Source organism: Ostrinia furnacalis, unplaced genomic scaffold (genome assembly GCF_004193835.3).
Source record: "Ostrinia furnacalis isolate ACB-3 unplaced genomic scaffold, ASM419383v2 OfSCF3220, whole genome shotgun sequence".
NCBI lineage: Eukaryota > Metazoa > Arthropoda > Insecta > Lepidoptera > Crambidae > Ostrinia > Ostrinia furnacalis.
Genome location: NW_021133459.1, coordinates 306,017 through 327,298, shown reverse-complemented (window position 1 = coordinate 327,298; position 21,282 = coordinate 306,017). Strand labels below are relative to the sequence as shown.

The 21,282-nt window shown below is 37.1% G+C and overlaps 1 protein-coding gene across 1 annotated transcript; it reads left to right on the top strand.

Moving 5' to 3' along the window:
- The first annotated feature begins 1,964 nt into the window (after positions 1-1,964).
- On the top strand, positions 1,965-21,164 carry LOC114357550 (uncharacterized). Its single transcript, XM_028311230.1, has 25 exons — positions 1,965-2,058; positions 2,582-2,644; positions 3,124-3,190; positions 3,904-3,951; positions 4,199-4,243; positions 4,812-4,856; positions 4,954-4,974; positions 5,068-5,115; positions 5,847-5,993; positions 6,653-6,724; positions 14,916-15,008; positions 15,787-15,855; positions 16,372-16,679; positions 17,140-17,197; positions 17,629-17,685; positions 18,255-18,299; positions 18,537-18,581; positions 18,813-18,833; positions 18,913-18,951; positions 19,297-19,452; positions 19,844-19,918; positions 20,227-20,268; positions 20,359-20,403; positions 20,499-20,567; positions 20,936-21,164. The coding sequence occupies exons 1-25, from the start codon at positions 2,023-2,025 to the stop codon at positions 21,100-21,102; spliced, it is 1,881 nt and encodes a 626-aa protein (XP_028167031.1). The 5' UTR covers positions 1,965-2,022; the 3' UTR covers positions 21,103-21,164.
- The last annotated feature ends 118 nt before the right edge of the window (positions 21,165-21,282 follow it).

The following is a 21,282-nucleotide window of genomic DNA, read 5'->3' as shown; positions in this document are numbered from 1 at the left end:
CAGCTTGACCGTCAATAAAAACCCAACCAGTGAATGCCAAGTTTGTTCTGAGTAAAGTTATAACTGTCATTGGACCCGCACCGAAATCAATCAGGAGTTTGATGCTGAGGATAAAGAAATTGCAGATGAAAACACTTATTGGTAAAAGTATAATATTCACTTATGGATTATGTACACAAATTAAAAAACTTAACTGCAGCCCACTATTTATGTCAGTAAAAATTTATAATAAAATACCTATAGAGATAAAAAACCAAACTAAATTCAAAATTTTCAAGAACCAATTAAAAAAATATTTAATTACCAACTGCTTTTATACATTAGATGAATTCTTTAATAGTAAACAAACTCTTTTAAGATAAGGCATCTCATAATGTAAGTTGCTAGACCTAAGTTTAGACTAGTCCTCTCTCACCACTAATATTGCAATACCCATTAACGGGTTATTAAGTTATAAGCTCATTGTTTAGATTAAGACCCAATTGTAAACACTTAATATGCAATAAAAAATTTGAATTTGAATTTGAAAAAAAAAAATGTTTGTGTTGTTTGGATGCAGTCTGACGTACTGTGACCTAGTACGTAGCTAGTAATTAAACAAGGACGAGTACCTACATTGCACAAACAATGCGTCAATGCAGTCGTCGTAATAGGTCTTTATATTAACCAACTAGCTTTCCGCCCGCGGCATCGCGCGCGTGGACTACATTATCTCTACATATTTTACGGAACCCTATTTTTTTCCAAAATAAAATTTAGCATAATGTTACTCGTGGATAATGTAGCTTTCGAATGGTGAAAGAATTTTTAAAAACGGTCCAGTAGTTTTTGAGCCTATTCATTACAACCAAACAAACAAACAAAGTTTTCCTCTTTATAATATTAGTGTAGATAAAGAGGTTTTGAAAAAACACATTGTCGATGCTGCGAGCAAAATCTAGTAGGAGATTTATTTCTGGTGGATGAATGACGCAAAACCTGAACTTCACTAACGAGGTTTGAAATGGGGACACACGGTTGTTTGCCTAATCCGATATCAAGTCTTAGGCTGAGTTGCACCACCTAACTTTAGCGGTAACTATGACGATAACCGGTGCTTTTTGTATGGAGTTTGACAGATTTTTGACGTTTGTCAAAATTAAAGTAAGATGTGCAACCCACCCTCAGAGTAAGCGCACACCGTTGATTTTTCATCGGCCGATAGTTTAGTCGGGCAGTTGATCAGTATGGACATGTATGGGAGTGCGCACACTAAGTACGCCGACTCGATTTGGCCGATTCTTCATACAAATTAAAATCGGGCACAACTAGCGGCCAACTAAAAATCAACGGTGTGCGCCTACTCTTAATAGTACTTACGTATACGTACAGTCAGCGTCAAACAGTTCGTGACACCCAAAGTAGCCAAAAAGTAAGTTTTACAATTTGAATAAGGTTGTTTTGTCAACTTTTTGGCCACTTTGACTTAAGATCCTAGACATCTAGGGGACATAGGAATGTCCCTTAAATGGGGCAGAGGGCGTCCACAATAGTCCTCCATCGCGTTCGGTCTTGAGCTTCGCGTTTGATATCGCTCCAGGTCTTACCGATTTTCTTCGCCTCGTCTGCTACAATGCACCTCCAAGTTTGCTTGGGGCGACCACGTTTGCGTTTTCCTTTGTATTTACTCGATAAGCTCGATATTCAATAGGCCAACCACGTCCAGCTGAAAGCTTAATGAAAAATCTTGCTTTTGGCACTTGTGTGTAGCTTACATCCAGCATTTGTCTGCCATTGGCTGAAATAAAGACAATGATAAATCTCTTAATAAGCTTTGCTTAAAAGTGTAATTTTTCAGCAAACATCTCCAACACACCATTTCACTCAAAACAATCTATTTAAAGAATTAAAACAGCTTTATTGGCAGTTACATCAAATAGCAAACAACTGCACTTACCAACTGGACAAACAATACTCTCTAGATGTGGTATATAAACGTAGCGAGTGAGAATTTCCAGCAAATCCTGCTGGGCAACTGCCAAAATGGTGTCCTTGAAGTGCTTGGTTGTTCTTATCCTGGTGAGTATCATTATCATCATCATCATCATCATCATCCACTGCTGAACATAGGCCTCCCCCAATGATTTCCATAATAACCAATTTGTAGCGGCCTGTACCCAGGGCCTTCCTGCTACCTTTATGTAGTATATACGCTGCGCTTTCCAGTACGTCACCTCCACTCCAGAACCTTGCTGCCCCATTGGCCGTCAGTTCTGCGTACTATGTGCCCTGCCCATTGCCAATTAAGCTTGCTTATCCATCGAGCTATGTCAGCGATATTAGATCGTTTACGGAACTCCTCACTTCTGATTTGATCTCGTAGGTATAAGAATATCAAATAGTAAAGATCGCTGGAAGCCTGGATGCGGACAGCACAGGACAGGCAGTCCAGCAGTGGACATCTTGGTTTAAACAAAATTACTGAGTATGGCCGCAAGTTTAGAATAGCCGACATGTTAGCACTTTATTAGTCAGGTGACCCTGAAAATGTTGCCAAAATCTTTTATTTTTTCTATTTATTTACTTTTCCTCTTTTCTCCAGGTTGTGGCTGTATGCTGTCCATCATCAGCTACATTCTTCAAACGCCAAAAGCGCTGCAGAATCGTAAGTTCTTAAACTCTTATGAAAGAAAAAAGAAGAAAGCTAAAAAAACATTTATTTATTAAAAGTACAGACAAATTGACAGTGTAACCTTATTCCAAATGTAACAAAGACGTGTTGTAAACTTTTTGGTTACTTTGGGTGTCACGATCACGAACTATTTGACGCTGACTGTACAAGAGCTATAATGATTTAAATAACCCTCTTTCTGGCGCAGTCGAGTAAAAAGTGCTTTACACGCCCCAATTCGTTCCAAAAACGAACTCTGCCACATGGCAGTCTCTCCCAGTCAACCTTTGAGCAAGCAGCCATTTTCCAAGGTTTAATATCTTCTGCTCTCCCTCACTCTCTCTCTGGAAATATTGTACATGTTATACAATTTTTTACTGTATAGTTTTTTAATTTTAAAATTAATATTCGCAGGAGTACGAGTACGTGAATTCCTTAACAACTTTTAAATTACAATGAATTTGTATTTTCAGGGTGCCGATAGAGCTATCAATCATGGATTGAAGCGAACACTCAGGTTCCTCTTCAGAGGACTAAAAAGTAAGTTTATTTACTGTAAACTCTCTTTAATAATGATTATTTATTTATTTTATTTTTATTTTATTTTGTTTGGATAACATACAGTGAAACAAATTTACATTAAGAGGTACCTTTATGGTCTTATACCCGCATTCACAAACGATGCTTGCTTAAGTGAAGCAGCAAATAAAAAATACGTCATCGATATAACAAAAACGATTAACAAGCAAAAGTTGCTATGATGTAGATAGCACAAAGAATCGGCAGTCGATGGAGAAGAAAGAATTCCAAATCTGTACAATATCAAGCACAGCGTAGAATTCTAGTCTACTTAAGTATGAGAAAACCAGATATAGTTGGGAATGAAAATCTGATGAAAATCATTGGGTGTAGCCATATTTTAGTTGGTATTGATATTGGACATGATGACGTAGGCTGCTATGAATGTGGGTGTGATCATGATAAAATATTTTTAGTAATAGAAGCTCCTTTCAATGACAGTTTAACTTTCCCCCGGGACAAACTTGACCGTCACTGGTTGGGTTTTAATTGGCGTCAAGCTGTAGATCCTGGCTACACAGGAGTTGCAGCGGTGGGAACGAGAGGTGGGAATATTACCGTAGTAAAAAAATAACAGAGGTGCTCAGATGCTAGTTCTTATTATGCTCTTTGTAAGCGGTAAATCTAAACTACCCACAAATTATTCCCTAAGCAATTTTCTTTTCTTCTTTCAGAACACTGCAGATTCCATCATGGTTTATACAGAGACTTGATCAATATCAGTAAGTTTAACTCTTTATTTATTCAAAACGCCACATATTAATTGTTGTTCAAAACACATGTTTTATAACGCAAGTTATTAATTTGTTTTTATGTAATAAATAATGTCTGAAGTAAATAGTGTCATAGCAATTTCGCGGTAATCAGAAATAATTAATCTCCATTACTTTTTGTTTGGATACTCTGAATTTTTTAAAGTAGCAAGTATATTTTGAAGAAGTTATTGTAAGTTTTTTTTTTCTTTTACAGAAGTTCCTACCAACCTCGATGGCGCTCTTAGCTTCATATTGAGAGGTGAGTTTGCTACTTTTATTATTTATCTTTTAATTTTATGTTTCATTCTGATGTCACACATGAGCATCCACAGATATCGGCAAGTCCAGTATGGAACATTCACCCATAAGGTGGATAGACGACCTCATAAAGGTTGCAGGATGCAGTTTTATACATTTTTTCCACGTAAAAAAAACGCTGGGTGCAGGCTGCTGCCAACTGGTCAATCTCGAAATTATTGAGGCATATATTCAGCAGTGGACATCCTGTGACGGAAATGATGATGACGATGATATCAAAATCAGACCGTTAGCTTAGCGCACCTTTTTTGAAGCTTATGCATGGAATTAGATGAGGTCGATTCACTCCTGCAGTTGAAGAGCTAGATTTTGGAATTTTAAAGCAGCAGAAGACGAAAATGTAGGCCTCCTACTAGGTGGACCGACGATCTGGTGAAGGTCGTGAGAAACACCGGGATGCGGGGAGCGCAGGACCGGTCGTTATGGAAATCCTTGGGGGAGGCCTTTGTCCAGCAGTGGACACTAAGTCGAAATGAAGTAGCATTATTAACTTACGTCTTATTTTACAGTCGGTCTTGGATGCGGAAGTGCCATCAACATATTTATTCCTGGATGTGAGTGTGCATTTTGTTTTAATAAAAGTAATGGAATTTTATATTTTTCATATTTTAAGCCCGTTAATTTACATTAATTTCATTCTTTGTTTTTCAGTGGGTGATCTTGTCGGACGAAGTAAGTAAAAACTTTTCAATTATTTCTTCCTTTATTTGTTGTGTTTTAAATAAATAATTCTTTGAAATCTGATTCATTTATTTTCTTTTTCAGTTGTTGCTGCTGTTCTTAGGATCCTTGCCTGTGTCCTTGGACTTTTCGGTAATTATTTTCGGAATTTCTTTGTATACCTACTTTGACTTTGGCCTTTTTTAAACCGTTTGTTTTGTTACTTTGTCATCCGCTTTGCACTGGAGGAAAGTCGAATCTTAACTTCGAACTCCTTCTATGTTCTTGTGATTAATTTCGTTGCGTGTCCAATGACAGCTTAACTTTCCCCGGGGACAAACTTGACCTTCACTGGTTGGGTTTTTATTGGCGTCAAGCTGTAGATCCTGGCTACACAGGAGTTGCAGCAGTGGGAATAGTCCCGTACTTTGACTTTGTCTCTAATCCTTTGATAATTCTTAGTCTCTTTTCTGGCGCAACAATTAATAAATCCATTCTGATATTGATGAAGCTTGAAGATTATGAGTTACCTGCGCAGCGGCCGCCTGCGACTTCGTACCTACACGTGGATCCCGTTTAACCCTCTTAGGAGTGGAGTTTCGTAAAATCCGTTCTTAGTGAGCACCTACGTTCTAAAAGGAACCCCCATGGAAAATTTGAGACTCCTAGCACTTGTAGTTTCTAAGATTTCGTGATGCCACTCATCAGTCAATCAGTGACCTTTCGCTTTTATATAGATTTCCTCTTCTTTAGTTTTGGTATTTAAGTATGTTTATACCCGTTGTCTAGTAGCCATAGTACAAGCTTTGCTTAGTTTGGGGCTAGCGGCGCAGTGTAAAATGTCCAAGGATATTTATTTATTTTATTTATTTTTAACACAACAGGCAACTGCGGCTACTGTGGCCACGACTACAGCAACTCCTATCTCGGAGTGTCCGTCAAGGGCGTCAACGACATCGATGCTCTTCTAGACAAATACAACTGTAGGTACGCCACGAAGCAAGTCAACGACTTCATCAACAAGAACGGAGGTACGTGAAAATACTTAAAACTTTTTAGACTCTACATATTTGTATTTAACCACAATCGCACCTGGTGTTAAGTGGGATGAGCCTAGGATGGTAGGTACATATCTGCCCTGTAAGGCGACGAAGGGACGACAGATTTAATCATTATATGCAGCAGCAGCAGGCAGCCATTCCCTAACTGTTCGCATTATAAAAGAGTCATCGAAACGCTTAGTGCAAGTTCTTAGATCTCAAAAAATAATTATTATTTAAAAAACTGTTACCCGAGGAATGTCGGTTAAACCCGGGCTATAAACGAATTGATTGAACGAGTAAGTACCTACATCAAATTCTGATGAATAGCTTAGAAGCTACAGAGGAATATAAACATATTATACGTAAAATGGCTACAGCTCAAAATTCAATGATGATGATGACTTTGATGATGTAAAAATAAAATGTATAGTAACCCTTCCTTTTGGCTTTGCCGAAGTCACTAAGTCAGGTAAAAAGAACAACGTAGTTAAATAATTTTCTTTTTTTTTTTTCATTTTTAATCAACCCATAGCCAAAGACATTTTTTCTCTTTTCTTTTGTTATCGTTTTGTATGGAATAGGTGCAAGAAAGTGTACTTATTATTATTATGATAATTGCGTACTAATTAATTATATTTTTCATTCAGGTATCGGCAAATTCAAGGGATCCAGAAGGGCTATCCTGCGCACTGTTCTTGAGCTGGCTGCTTTCCTGGACAGTAAGTAGTTATACATTAGTTGTAGTCATTTAATTATAAATACAATTATGCCTATTATGCAGGCTACACGCACGCAGAACGGAAAACATAATGTACAGTCGCGGAATTAAAAGGNGGTGGGGGCACTGCCGTGCCCCCAGATACGATGTGGGTAGATAATAAAACGCGTGCCGAAATCCCATTGATTTGATTTGAGTAAGTAATTAGTACAGTAATAGTGTTTTTTAGTATAGCCTGACCAGGAACATAAAAACCCTGGCATAGAGGCGCGTCAATAGGCTAGTTGCCTAAAAAAATTTTTTTAGTCCGTAATGTTTAATATCAAAAAATATTGGACACATATATTTCTATTTGTCAATCTAACAAATAATTACATAGTTATGGTGCGTTGAAGTTGCGCACGACGTCACAACGTGCGGCATTTTTAAGCAAGCGTTGACGTCACGGGCCTCTTCTTATGAACTTTGAGGCGCTTTATCTCTTTAAATTTTCATTAGTTTGAAAAAGTGAAAAATACGTGTAGAGTATTTTTTGATAAGTTAACTGACGGACTAATTAAAACTCTTGCTTTATGACCCAGGCAACATCCCCTTTGCATTTGATTCTAGTGGTACCTAGTGTTGTTAATTTCAGCTGAATTGCTAGATCCAAAATCCATTGTCCAAGCTCAGGTAACGTTTTGCCCTCTTTGTATTTCTAGTCGCTCACTTAGTAATGTAATCGCACGGACAGAATTTTAATATCTAAAATGGATTAAACATAACCCACTTTTTGTAAACTCGTTCTGCATTTGATTATTAATCAATTCGTCGTTAGTTAAGTTAATTTTTCGCTTACTCAAATTCATATCGCTCAATTTATTAAAACAGTATGCCATCATCAGTCGCTAAGTTATTTTTAGTCGATCGTTTTATAATTCCCCAATATTAAATACGAGTATTAATACCTTGGCAGCCTCTAATTAAGGCAACGTGGTTGCATCATCTTACTTTAACTTTGACAAACGATAAAAATCTGTCAAACTCTATATATAGCCTGACCAGGAACATAAAAACCCTCGCCATGTTGCGGAAAACTAATGGTACTAATTTCTTTTAATGGCAACAGTAACTGAAAACTTCATTGACATCATGTCATCTTGCATGTCAGTCTANGACTGTACTAGCGGCCGCCCGCCCGCGACTTCGTACGCGTGGATCCCGTTTTACCCTCTTAGGGGTTGAATTTTGCAAAATCCCGTCTTAGTGAGCACCTACGTTCTAAAAGGAACCCCCATGCAAAATTTGATACTTCTAGCACTTGTAGTTTCTGAGATTTCGTGATGAGTGAGTGAGTCAGCCAGCGACCTTTCGCTTTTATAGATATAGAAGATAAAAAACCCATCAAAAACAATACTTGTCAAAAAAACCAAGTCTCGCAACTCAGTTGTTCTACGGTAAAAACTTGTGAGATCCATGTAATACCAAGTCCAGGCCAGGAAATCTTTAACGTTTTACATAAATATATTGACTTGGCCATTGCACTAAATAATTTAATTTACACGTGTTTTCATGCGATGGCCAAGTCAATATATTTATGTAAAACGTTAAAGATTTCCTGGCCTGGACTTGGTATTACATGGATCTCACAAGTTTTTACCGTAGAACAACTGAGTTGCGAGACTTGGTTTTTTTGACAAGTATTGTTTTTGATGGGATTTAATTTATTTAAACCAGGTTACCTTTAATAATATTTTTCGTTCATTTATGAAAATATCAAATTAAAATAGCCCGTAATCCTGAATCCTGATACATAAATTTAGCCTATTAATTTAACACATGTACGACTGTACTCAGTGTTGCACTATCAAATGCAATTGAAGCGCCTCTATGCCAGGGTTTTTATGTTCCTGGTCAGGCTTATAAAAAGCACCAGTTATTTTATTATTACGGTTAAAATAGGTACCTAAGGTGGTGCAACTCGGCCTTAGTTCTTAGCATATTAGTTAATTTAGTTATAATAATTATTTCTCTTGTATGCGTGTTTGTCTGTTGGTTATCCTATTAAATAAATAAACACTATTTATTTGACCAATTAGATATGGCTAAAATATAACATAACATATTATGTAACTTCCATTTGATATCTAAAAGGTAAAGCATGGAGCTCAAAACCATATTAATTAACACTTTAAGAACCCTTGTTTTTCACATCCTATATATTATACGTCTAGCACATAGATACGGCACGGCGGGAGGGTATTTATGAGACATCAAACGTTAGTGAGACTTCAGATTTGTATGCTATGTCACGTCATAATATTATGTCAAAGTCAATGTCATTCCTCCCGTGCCGTTCCCATACATCAGGCACTGACCCAGTTAAGCGCCAGATCCGGGGTTCGACATTGGTCTGTGGTCTAGTGGTTAAACCACCTGCTTCAGACGCAGAGGTCCCGGGTTCGATTCCCAGTGGGGGCAGATTTTTCTGTTCGGTTTGGTTGGTGGTAGGGCTTGTTCTAAGTCCGCCTGGCTAGCTACCACCATCTTACCTAAGTCTGTCGACATAACAACAATGTTAACAGCAGTGTTGTGTTCCGGCAGTTAGAGGTAAGATAGCCAGTTCCTCCGTGGTTGAGGATTCCGGGTGAAGCTCGCTTCCACCTTCGGCCTGATCGTCACTTACCATCAGGTGAGATACAGGCCAAGAGCTTCCTCGTTGTGGATAAAAAAAAAAAAAAAAAAAAATTATCAAGATAGTTACGCTTCATGATAATTATAGATAATCATCGGATAATTATCAGATAATTCTAGGATAATTATCGACAATATAAGATACATTTTGTCATATTGTTTCATAAGAAATTCTGATTGCGAATATGCTTTAAATTTTGGTTGCTGATTGTTGTCAAAATATCCTTCGCTAGTCGCATAAAGCTTGGAAAATAGATAAATATTTTGGCGCTAGATAACTAGTGATCATTGGGGAGCTAAATAGATAGGTTTTATAACTATCTACACTGGTCATCACAAAAATCGGCCCACCTACTTTTTACAGGAAAACTCGTTTCTACTGACACAATCATGGTGCCTCAACAATATTGGTGTTATTTGAAAGCCCAATAAATATCCTTAAAGAAAAACACATTTAATTTCCTAATAAACGATTAACATAAATACAATAAATGTGACTTGAAAAACTTGAAAAAAGACCTCTCTTTGGGCTCACCTCTGGGATCAATTAGACCAATTTTTATGGTTATAATACCAAATAATAATCTCACGTGTCCTCTTTAACAGATGGATAGCGATTAATCCCAAGTCCCAACTTAACAGTTTTATAGCCATAAAAGTTGGCTCAAGCGTAACTACTTATTTTTTGAAGAAGTGACTCTGGATTCTTCTACAGACACATTTTTGGGGTAAAAACCTTTCCTTTAATGAAATGAAGTTTAGAACTAGGCTTTTAAATGGTAATATAGTACCTATAGTAATATTGGTAGGAAGTGGGGATGCATACGTTTGAAAGTGCTTGTCGCGGGAGGGTCGATTTTTATGATGACCAGTGTATGTAGATTAACACCCACCATTAGACACAAGTGCGGAAATACACTTTCGCACACAGTGCATTCCCTGAATATGAGATTAATCCAATAAGTTTTTTGTCATTTTTAGTATTACCGCGGTATAGTACTGTGAACAGCACATCAGCCTATACATTTTGTTGCAAAATAACACTTAATACATCGAAATAAGATGACGCAGTGTCAAGTTTGATGAGCTGTCGTGAGCTGTCGTCAACGCGTCTGTACAAGGTTTTAATTCTTGAAATTTTAACTCATCAGATTTGTTTCATTTTCAGGGAATGTCGTACCATGAGTTGATGAGTATAGTCTGGTCCGGGAGCACGTAGAATTTTGTCCAATGACCCCAAGCTACCCATCCTTATCGCTCGCGCGTAATTATTTGCTGTCGCGACTGTGCGACGGGCGCCTGCAGTGAGTGTGCGAGCACGACAGCAACATAATTACGCGCGAGCGATAAGGATGGGTAGCTTGGAGTCATTGGAGAAAATTCTACGTGCTCCCGGACCAGACTTTAGACTTAGTTTAAATTAAAAGGATGCCAACGATTTAAAAGACACCCTGTATACTATCTCTACAATGCTGAAAAATATTGTTTTTTCTAGTAACAGGACCTAGCTCACTCGTTAGAGTCCCTAGTCTGTTACTCCAAAAAATGTTATAGTCGTGAATATAATAGAGGTATTTTTATTTAAGAAGTGGTGGTGGTATAGGTACTTAAAGGCTGAAAAAAAACTTGTCTTGCGCGAGCTAAGTAAGCACAACGCCATCTTTTGGTGGCGTTCGGAATCATATACGATCAACCCTGCTTTTATTTCGCTCCCCCACCTCCTGCGATGACGTCATAAGTCGAATTGGAATTAGGGTGACGCGAGGGGTGATAAAGTGTTGCCGAATATCGATAATTTGTCGATTGTACGAAACTAAAGTACGGCCAACGAGAAGCGATACAAAAGGTCGATTCGACTTTCGAATTGACAATCTATTCTGTCTCTTCCTGAAAATATGTCAAAGTCAAACCCTTAGGCTGGGTTGCACCATCTTACTTTAACTTTGGCAAACGTCAAAAATCTGTCAAATTCCATACAAAAAGCACCGGTTATCGTCATAGTTACCGTTAAAGATGGGTGGTGCAACCCACCCCTACTATTCCAAATGACAATGACATTGGGTTTGTTTACATTTGGTATCGCTTCTCGTTGGCCGTACTTTAGGCATAGACAGTGAACAGCCCCCTAGACAAAATGCACTTTTTGATCGAATCAAAAATCGAATCCGTAAAACTCCATACAAAAAAAGGCTTTTTGACCATTTTTCGACTGGTTTGCGATTATAATGTGCACTTTGTCTAGACCCACAGGAATAGTATCGTACGTAAGTATCGTAACTACCATACACTAATAATAATAGTGACTCTACCATCGAAAGTATCGAACGCTGTCAATGGATCGCAATAAAGTGGGTGGCTATACAGGGTGTGTACTCAAAAACTACAAGCCCTATTGATGCTCTACCTCTGGGCTTCGGCTTGACACTACTTTTTGGGACACCCTGTGTAAACATTGATAGTATATTATTAGTATTAATAAAATTGATATATTATAATATTATTAAACAACTACAAACATCTACAAACTACTGAAAAGAAGTCAAGCAATCCATAGTATTTTTACGGTGGAAACCTTTGCGCCGTATGACGTAGAGAACGCTGGAGTATCGGTCCTTTCCCGGTTGTCCTTATGTCCTTACAACAGCAAGGACAACTGCAACAACAGTTTATCTGCAATACAGAGCCCTAGTGCAATCTATACTAATATTATAAATGCGAAAGTAACTCTGTCTGTCTGTCTGTCTTGCTTTCACGCCTAAACCACTGAACCGATTTTGATGAAATTTGGAACAGAGATAGTTTGAATCCCGGGAAAGGACATAGGATAGTTTTTATCCCGGTTTTTGAAACAGGGACGCGCGCGATATAGTTTTTCTGTGACAGACAAAATACGCGCGGGCGGAAAACTAGTTACAAATAAATTGTTAGTAACATCATCGACAAAAAATATCGACGTTCTTACCAAACTATCGGTAACGTCGATTCAATAAAGTCTCTCAATATAATTCGCGATGGCATCAAAACTCCACGTTGGGTTTGGATGAAATATTGATGATTTTGTACGCGTGCAGTAAAAAGATGCGAGTGGCTAAGTTCTATTTCATTAATTCTTTTTTTTAAGAATAAATAGTGGATAAAAAAACAATCTTCGTGAGAAATAAAATTGTTTTGTGCAAGATGATCGATAAAGATTGTCTGTGCGCGCTAATCTCAGGAACTACTGTGAATAAGGAGAAACCAGTCGAAAAATAGTCGAAACGCCTTTTTTGTATTGAGTTATGACAGATTCGATTTTCGATTCGATCAAAAAGTGCAACTTGTCTAGGGGGGGCTGGTTCTTTTTGTGTTGGATAGCCCATTCATCGAGGAAGGCTTAAAACATCACGGCTGAACCATTTAAGAACCTAGTAAGGAACACTTTTTCAGATTTTCGTTTTTTGTCATAAATCACCTTAGAATTAAGGTCTCCACAGGATGTGAAGACAGAAATCGCTCTATTACACTTAACACCGGAGAAACGCGTTGCTAAAAACCTAGTAAGTCCAATTCAAATCTGCAAAAACCATTATCAAAACCTAGCAAGTTACAATGACCATTTAAAACCTAGTAAGTGCATGGACTTACTAGGTTTCAAAATGGTCAATGTGACTTACTAGAGGTAAAATGCTACTGTAATTTAAATATTATTTCGAGTTCTGTTGGCTGACACTCGATAACCATATCAAAATCTGGGGACTACATGAGTACTGATTCATATTCGATTTTGATTTTGATTTTTACGAGGCACTTTTGTCAAAAAAATAATTTTTAGTGTTAGTAAAGAGCATAAAACTTGCAATTTTTAACTAAATATATTCTTTTATTCCATAAAGTATACTTTAGTAACTAATCTTTAATATAAACATCAGAAGTTATCCAAATCTTTAAGCATCTTAGCAGGGCAAATGAAAATGCGTTTTTTCGCTCTCCTGTAAAATTTGCTCCGCTGCACTTACTAGGTTCTTAAATGGTTCAGCCGAATTATATAATTGGCATGTTATGATATTAAATCTGTAGAATATTTAATAAATTTTCACTATTTAAGAAAAAATTCCATCAAGATTAATTAGTTTTAGCCCTACCTAGGCTTAACTGAAAACTTTTCCAATGCGTACTCTTGACCCGATGTGTGGGTAAAATTACGCAAGTCTTAGGGTAAAGTTACGCACGCGGGGTAAATGTACGCATTCAGATTTCTTAGAGAATACAATTAAGATTGGCAATAATCAATATTTATTTAATCTTGTAAATACCATTTTAAGAACTATAACATTAAAAAAAAATAAGAACTCTTTGTATTATACAGGGTGGAATTTTGTAATGCCACCTGGAGGGAAAGTACTCTTAATATTTTAGATAGAAAATTTTACTCAAATAAAACATTCCTTAATTTTTGAAAACAAAGAGAACTTCATTCAAAGATTTTTGAAAATTTTACGAAAATATCATACCATACAATTTTTTGTAAATAGGTAATTCAAATAATTTAAGATTTCATGGTTTTCCTTTCATTTAATTTAAGCAAGTTTGTTAGAGAGATTTCATCCATAAATTTAACCCTAACGATCGATGCAATAAAAATACAGGGTGTAATTTTTAACAAATTTTAGTTGGTTCGATTCCTCTACATTACTAAGAGTACTTTCCCTCCAGGTGGCATTACAAAATTCCACCCTGTATCTATTATAAATGTAAATCTTGTCTTAAATTATATTATTTATATTGGCAATAGTCACACTTTAAGATCAAAATAATTGGCCTTCATTATTTGGTCATCTGAGATGAGATGAGGGTTCGCTGCATTCCTTATGTAATTTCTCGGCATTTTGGTGTAAGTATTCTGAAAGATTGAACAATTTTTGATTTTTTATTTCATTTGGGGTATAAGTGCGCAACGGGGGTAAACGTACGGGTGCGTACTATTAATCTCGTACTCTTACCCCAATCGGCAAATATACCAAATAATCATTCACAACACACACGTTAAATACTTTTTACGAATATGATAAACTTAGATCAAAACTACATTAAATGAACAATAGAAATATAGTATACTTACTGGCACAGAGCTATCCATTTAACTACAGCACACTTTTCCGTGGCATAAAAATTAAACGAATTAAGCGTGCTACAAGTATTCGGCGACGTGTCGCGACCAGTACTTAGATTGCGTCGGCGCGGCGCGTGGCTCCTAAACGGCGACAGTAGCGCCACTCTATTTTACAAACACAGACCTCGGCACCCCCACCCCTGTCGGAGATCGGACCACCGCGTACTTTTACCCACCGCGTGCTGTTACCCCGAATGACTCTACTAGGTTCTTAAATGGTTCAGCCGACACCCTACAGTCAATAGGGTCGGAGCAGTAAAAAAAAATGCTGCAAAAACGGGAAATATTATTCAAACTATTTTCACGCGTACGAAGTCGCAGGCACAGCTAATCTTGGTGATAAAGAAGCTGATGATTCGTTTATTTTCAGGTCCAAAGAAACTGGTCAAGGCTGACGCCACTCGTCTGTTCGAGAAGATCCTTACTCTCAGCGGATTGATCGGAAACAGCTACTCAGCAGGCCGTAAGTAGACTTTTTACTTCATCATCATCATCAGGTCATTTGGTCTCCATTGCAGAGCACGACCCTCTAATTTACCAGAGGCAAATGAAGGATTTGGCCTATATATGATTTGGTCTCCACTGCATGTATGACCCTCTCTAATTTACCAGAGGCAAGGAGGATTTGGCTCACGCATTAATACACTTCTCACGCTTTGGTCACTTGGTCTCCATTGCAGGAGCACGACCCCCTATAATTTACCAAAAGCAAATGGAGAAATCCACACGAAGAATAGCACAACCATTCTTCCTGTGAATTTCTCCATTTACCTCCTATTCTGGACTGATGATACTGCATGAACTTAATCCCAGTATGGAGATATTGGGATAATGAACCCCATGGGGTTAAAAGAGTTTCATATATTCCCAGTCTCATCTCCAAGACGATAGATACACATGAGTACCCTACCCATAACCAGGATGTATAGTTTGACCGCCAATAAAAACCTAATCAGTGGAGACCAAGTTTGTTTCGACGTTTTTTCTTTCTTTTATTGTGCACTTCTCCTGTAAATTTTTAAGTGCCAATTCTATACCTACTGATATTTTAAAGAGGAAAGATTTGTAATTTTGTATGTTTGTATTGAATAGGCTCCGAAACTACTGGACCGATTTGGAAAATTCTTTCACCATTAGAATCATACATTATCCCTGATGAACATAGGCTATTAATTTTTATTGGCGGTACAATGTTCGCCGCGTCAACTGGTCAGAAAATAAAACCAATGTCTTTTTTGCAGTTGGTCAATCCGTCACCGATAACGCTATCGGGCTATGTGGAAAGTTCCTGGTGGACGCCGGTTGCCCAGGTCAGTGAAATACATTTTGAGTTTATTTTTATTAAAGCTATAGTCTCCTATTAAGAAGAACGTAGCACACTTATCAACGCGGAAAGAAATCGTAACCGTATTAACTCGAGGTGATCAGTATTCTTTGTATGAAACTCCATACTGCAACGCACACTATCCGCACCGTAACGTAAACGCCTCGCCTCGCGGTTGACAGCGCGCGAAAGACGATGACAGCTCGCGAAAGGCGATAGTACAGTGTTGATCCCTTTCCGAGTTGATAAGTCTGCTACACCACAAGCTACGCTATGTGCAGCGTACGACGTCAATTCCACCCTGTATAATTTTTCATCTAATTAGGTACACTTTTAATATTTTTTATAAATTGTTTAATTGGAACGTGAGCACAAGCTAGTATACAGGTTGTAATTTATTGAGCAGTAATTTTACTTCAGTGTCTATTATAAAAATGTAATGAAATGAATATTAACCATTAATGGAAACTCCAGGTTCAAGTAAAAACTTATTTTTTTCTAGCATTGGAAAGTTCCAAACCAAAAATTGGAGTGGTGATCAAGGATGCTGATGATGACGACGACGCCCCATGGGCTACACTGCCAGACAGCGGCAATGACAATGACAGTGATGATGATGATGATGATAATGATAATGACGATGATAACAAGGGAAGTAACAACAACAACAACCAAGGGAATGATAATGATAACAACAAGGGGAATGACAATGATAACAACAAAGGGAATGACAATGACAACAACAACCAAGGAAATGACAACAACAACAATAACAATAATGATGATGATGATGATGCCAATGATAACAATGTAAGTATCTTTGATGTTCTTCAGAAAATCTTCATCGCTTGGTTTGATATCAATTGTCTTGAATGTACCGTCCAGTGTCAAATAGTTCGTGACAAAGTGTAAAATGTCCAAGGATATTTATTTATTTTATTTATTAAAAAATTTAGCCAAAAAGTTTTGCACGTGACATTGGTGGAACAGTGTGCCCTCAGTGGCGAAAAAACGCAAGTTCTTCGCCATAAACCAAACAAGAAGTAGCCAAAAAGTTGACAGCACAAGTTGTATTGTGAACTTTTTGGCTACTTTGGGTGACACGAACTATTTGACACTGTACCCATAGTACAAGCTTTGCTTAGTTTGGGACTAGATGACGCAGTGTAAAAATGTCCAAGGATATTTTATTTAAAAAAAAACGTATTTAAAAAAATAAGTTAACAAAACAAAAAAGCAAAATAAAATCATTTTTTAATGTCTCTTACAGACTTCAGTCTCTTCGCCGCTTGGTGGTTACTTCGACATCTTGTTCAAGCCAATCCGAAGTAAGTTTATTCGTTTCAGCTAAATGAGTTTATTAATTAATGCAAATTAATTAGGCACGTACCGGAAAATTCAGCTTGAGACGTCTACCCATAAGGTGGACCGATGGATGACCTCTTACAGGTAGCAGGAAAGCGCTGGATTCAGGCCGCTACTAATCGAGCGATGTGGAAATCATTGGGGGAGGCCTTAGTTGGACGTCCTGTGGCTGAAATGATGATGAATAAATTGGCTTTTTTATGCAGGGCAAGGCAGTAAACATAAAAAAATCCAATAATTAATGCCAAATAATTAAGTAACTTTAAATTATTTTCTTTATGAAAAGAAAATCACAATAACTTATCTTTTCATAACATGTTTTTTTTTAGAAAAAAAAAGTGTTTTTTTTCTATTGCCAATAAGAGCAATAATAATAAGGTTTTCTTATTTTCAGAGGGAAAGGGCAGTTGCCGTGTTTCTGACACTTATCTCATAAACTTGGTAAACCTCGGTAAGTTTTTTAGTTCATTTTTAACACGTCGATTTAACCACTCTATTTTAGAAAACTTCGAACTTCTATGTTCTTCTGATTAATTTCGTTGCGGGTCTAATGACACTAGTTTAACCTGTGTTTGACTTTCCCCCGGGACATATTTGACCTTCACTGGTTGGGTTTTTATTGGCGGTTAAGCTGTAGATCCTGGCTACACAGGAGTTGCAGCGGTGGGAACGAGAGGTGAGAATGGTCCCGTTACCCTAAGAAAACAACATGTTTTTTTTTTGATGGCCGGCACTTTTGATTTTGTACCAAAAATATATGAAACGTGGATGATGTCCTTTCGTGGGTTTTTGATCTCCGCACTACCTACATACAATTTAGTTTTCATTTCTGTTTTTATTGATATACAGAGTGTCCCAAAAAGAGCGTGCCAAACTTTAGTACCTATACAGGATATATTGTTAGTAGATGTCTAATAACAATAACAACAAAGTAATTAATTACCTAAGTATGTTTGTTTAAACCCGTTTTCTACATTAAACGACCCTGTGATAATTTTTCAATTATTTTTCCTTTTTCAGGTGCACCAAAGTCCTTCGTGGATGTAGCCAACATCATCGGCAACTGTGAGTCTCTTTTCTAAACTAATAATAACAGAGGAAAGATTTTATTGTTTGTTTGTATTCTTCTTCTTTTTTTCGTGTCGACAACAAACCTACACAGTGTCAGCCCAAAACTCCGTTTGTATTCAGCTACGAACGAAACTACTGGACCGAATTGAAAAATTCTATCACCGTTGAAATCTCGCTTTATTTCTGTAAATTTTAAATTACCTAAATTCAATATTTGTATTATTATTCCAGTGAGCATCGTCGTATCCCGCCTGATCGACAGCCTGATTAAAGGATGTGAGTTTTTATACAAGGTGACTTTGTAATTTATTTGCGTAAAGAATTTTTTTTTCATATTTAATTATTTCTATCCGCAGCGTGCAGTTTCTAACTTGGCACACGTGGTTAATTTATTTTGTTCATAAAAAATACACACACACAGTTAACTGTAAAAAGCTTAAAAAAATAAAAAATACTATTCACATTATTTTACAATAAAATATCTAACATTTTGTTTGTATGTTACAGTGGGCAGCTTGGTTGGACGAGGTAATTATATTTTTTTCTTTGAAACATTTTATTAAATTAATTTTTTTGAATATTTTATTGATTCATTTTTTCTTTGCAGTTTCTTTGGTACTGGCACAAGGATCCCTCTGCTGCTCAGGTAAGATTCTTCTTCTTAACACCTACTCTGTATTTGCTTAAGTATCAATCTCGCCTTGAAGAGGCCCGGATTATAATGTTCGGGAAAGAGCTTCGTTCGCTTTTTTAAAAGCGAACGGTCGGGAGGTCACAAAATATTTTTTCATACTAGGGGGGCAGTGTCATGAAAAAGGTTGAAAAACACTGGACAATACAATCGCAAACTAGTCGAAAAGTGGTCGAAAGGCCTTTTTTAATGGAGTTTTGACGGATTCGATTTCGATTCGATCAAAAAGTGCAACTTGTCTAAGGATGCTGGTGAAACAACATCGCAGGCATAGTACGCTAACCTTACCTTATTTTTCAGGAAAGAGCCTCACAGGCTTCTGCAACAATAAATACGGCGATGCCTTCGGCATCAAGGGCACTGCCACAGACATCGGCGGATACATCACCCTGTATAAGATCAAGGAAGCCAAAAAGCAAATGCTTAAGATTATCAAGAAGAAGACTAGGGGCAAGGGTAGGTTCATAGAAGACTACAAGTTAATTTTACTATAAAAATATACTATCGAACCTTAACTTCGAACTCCTCCTATTTAATTTTCTTCTAATGAATTTCGTTGCGGGTCCGATGACAGTTTAACTTTCCCCCGGGACACTTCCTTCACTGGTTGGGTTTTTATTGGCGGTCAAGCTGTAGATCCTGGCTACACAGGAGTTGCGATGAGGGAATAGTCCCGTTATAAAATTTCCCTAATGATTTAATTGATGGCAGATTCACTGTATTTTTGTTAAGATATTACAACTTTTCCTTTCCGAATTAACTTAGATAGCTACAAAAACGAGGTTAATTTTCGTGATCATTTAATAATTTTCTTGAACATTTCCTGATTTTCTCATTACCTTTCCAGGAGTCAAGGACGTCATCAAGGGTGGTCAAAGAGCACTCCTGCAATCTTGCCTCAACCTAGCTACTTACGTTGACAGTAAGTAAATAGTTATTGTCTTATTGTCATTAACATCATCATTTATTTTAGTCTCCACTACAGAAGCACGAACAACGCCCTCTGTGACAAAAATTGAGTACCTACAAGTATTGCTACTCAACGCTAGATGGCGTTATGACATAAGTAGCTATTAAAAAGCATGGTTAAAAATAGGTACTAATACTGCTACTCAACGCTAGATGGCGTTTAAAATGAATGCTAAATTTTACAAAATTAAATTTTACTGTTGTTGTGGTGGTTGATCTTTAAAAATCTATTTAATTTACTTACGTATTTTTTTATTTCAGATTACTCCGCCAATGACGCTTTCAGCAAACTGTACCTTGAGAGTAAGTTTTCTTAGACTTCATAAAACTTCAGGAAAGCTTCTTCAAAATGAAGATAGATGAAAAAAACTAACTTCGCATTGTTTTTTACAGTTACCAAGATCCTTGGAATCATCGGAAACAGTTACCAAACTGACCGTAAGTTTCTACTGTTTAATTTTATTGTTTTATTATTAATAATATCATGATTATTACTAAAGGACAAATAAACAATGTTTTTCTTTTCCTTCCAGTCGGAGACAAGATCACAAAGAGCCTGTCTTCATCATGCGACCAATACGTCTCCCAGAAAGGATACCAAGGTAATAGAAGTTTATTTATTTATGGCTCACAAAACAAGTCACAGTCATATTTAGGCACAAATAAAACAAGTTCAAATTCTAACTAAATTAAATTTGATTTTACCTAGAGGAATTAAAATTCGTGATCGTGACCGCATTTTTTTTACCAACTATGTGCATTATCTTCAGTAAAAGATTTGTCCCACACTGAACTGTCCCAGCGCCATTGATATTGATAGGAGGGCGCTACTATCAATATTGGTTTATTAGTTTAGATTTTTGCCACTTGTCGTTTCAGATCGTTTGACTTTAAGTAATCTAATCGCTGCTCTTTTCCAGTGCCACCATTCATGAGTCTGAATTTAATAATATTCAATTTCTCTTCCCAGATATCAGCACCAACTCGGAAGACGTCAAGTCAACCATCCAGACTGCCAAATCAGACCGTACCTTCAAGGTCATCATGACCACCACTCAAGTAGTCACCGTGAACGTCACCCAGACCACCTACATCGAAGAGTCCGAATCACAACAGACTGAACTGCAACAATCTTAGATTAGAAAAGAAGCGATTGTGCGCTAGAATCAAAATTATGAGAAATAAAAGAGTTTACAGCATTGTTTTGTTTTATTTTAATTACTTTTATAGTCATCATCGATAAAATTAAGTCTCCATGAGAGGAATTTCTACTGTTCTGTGTCCATTAAGCAAATCTAAGGATTTGGCCTACACTCC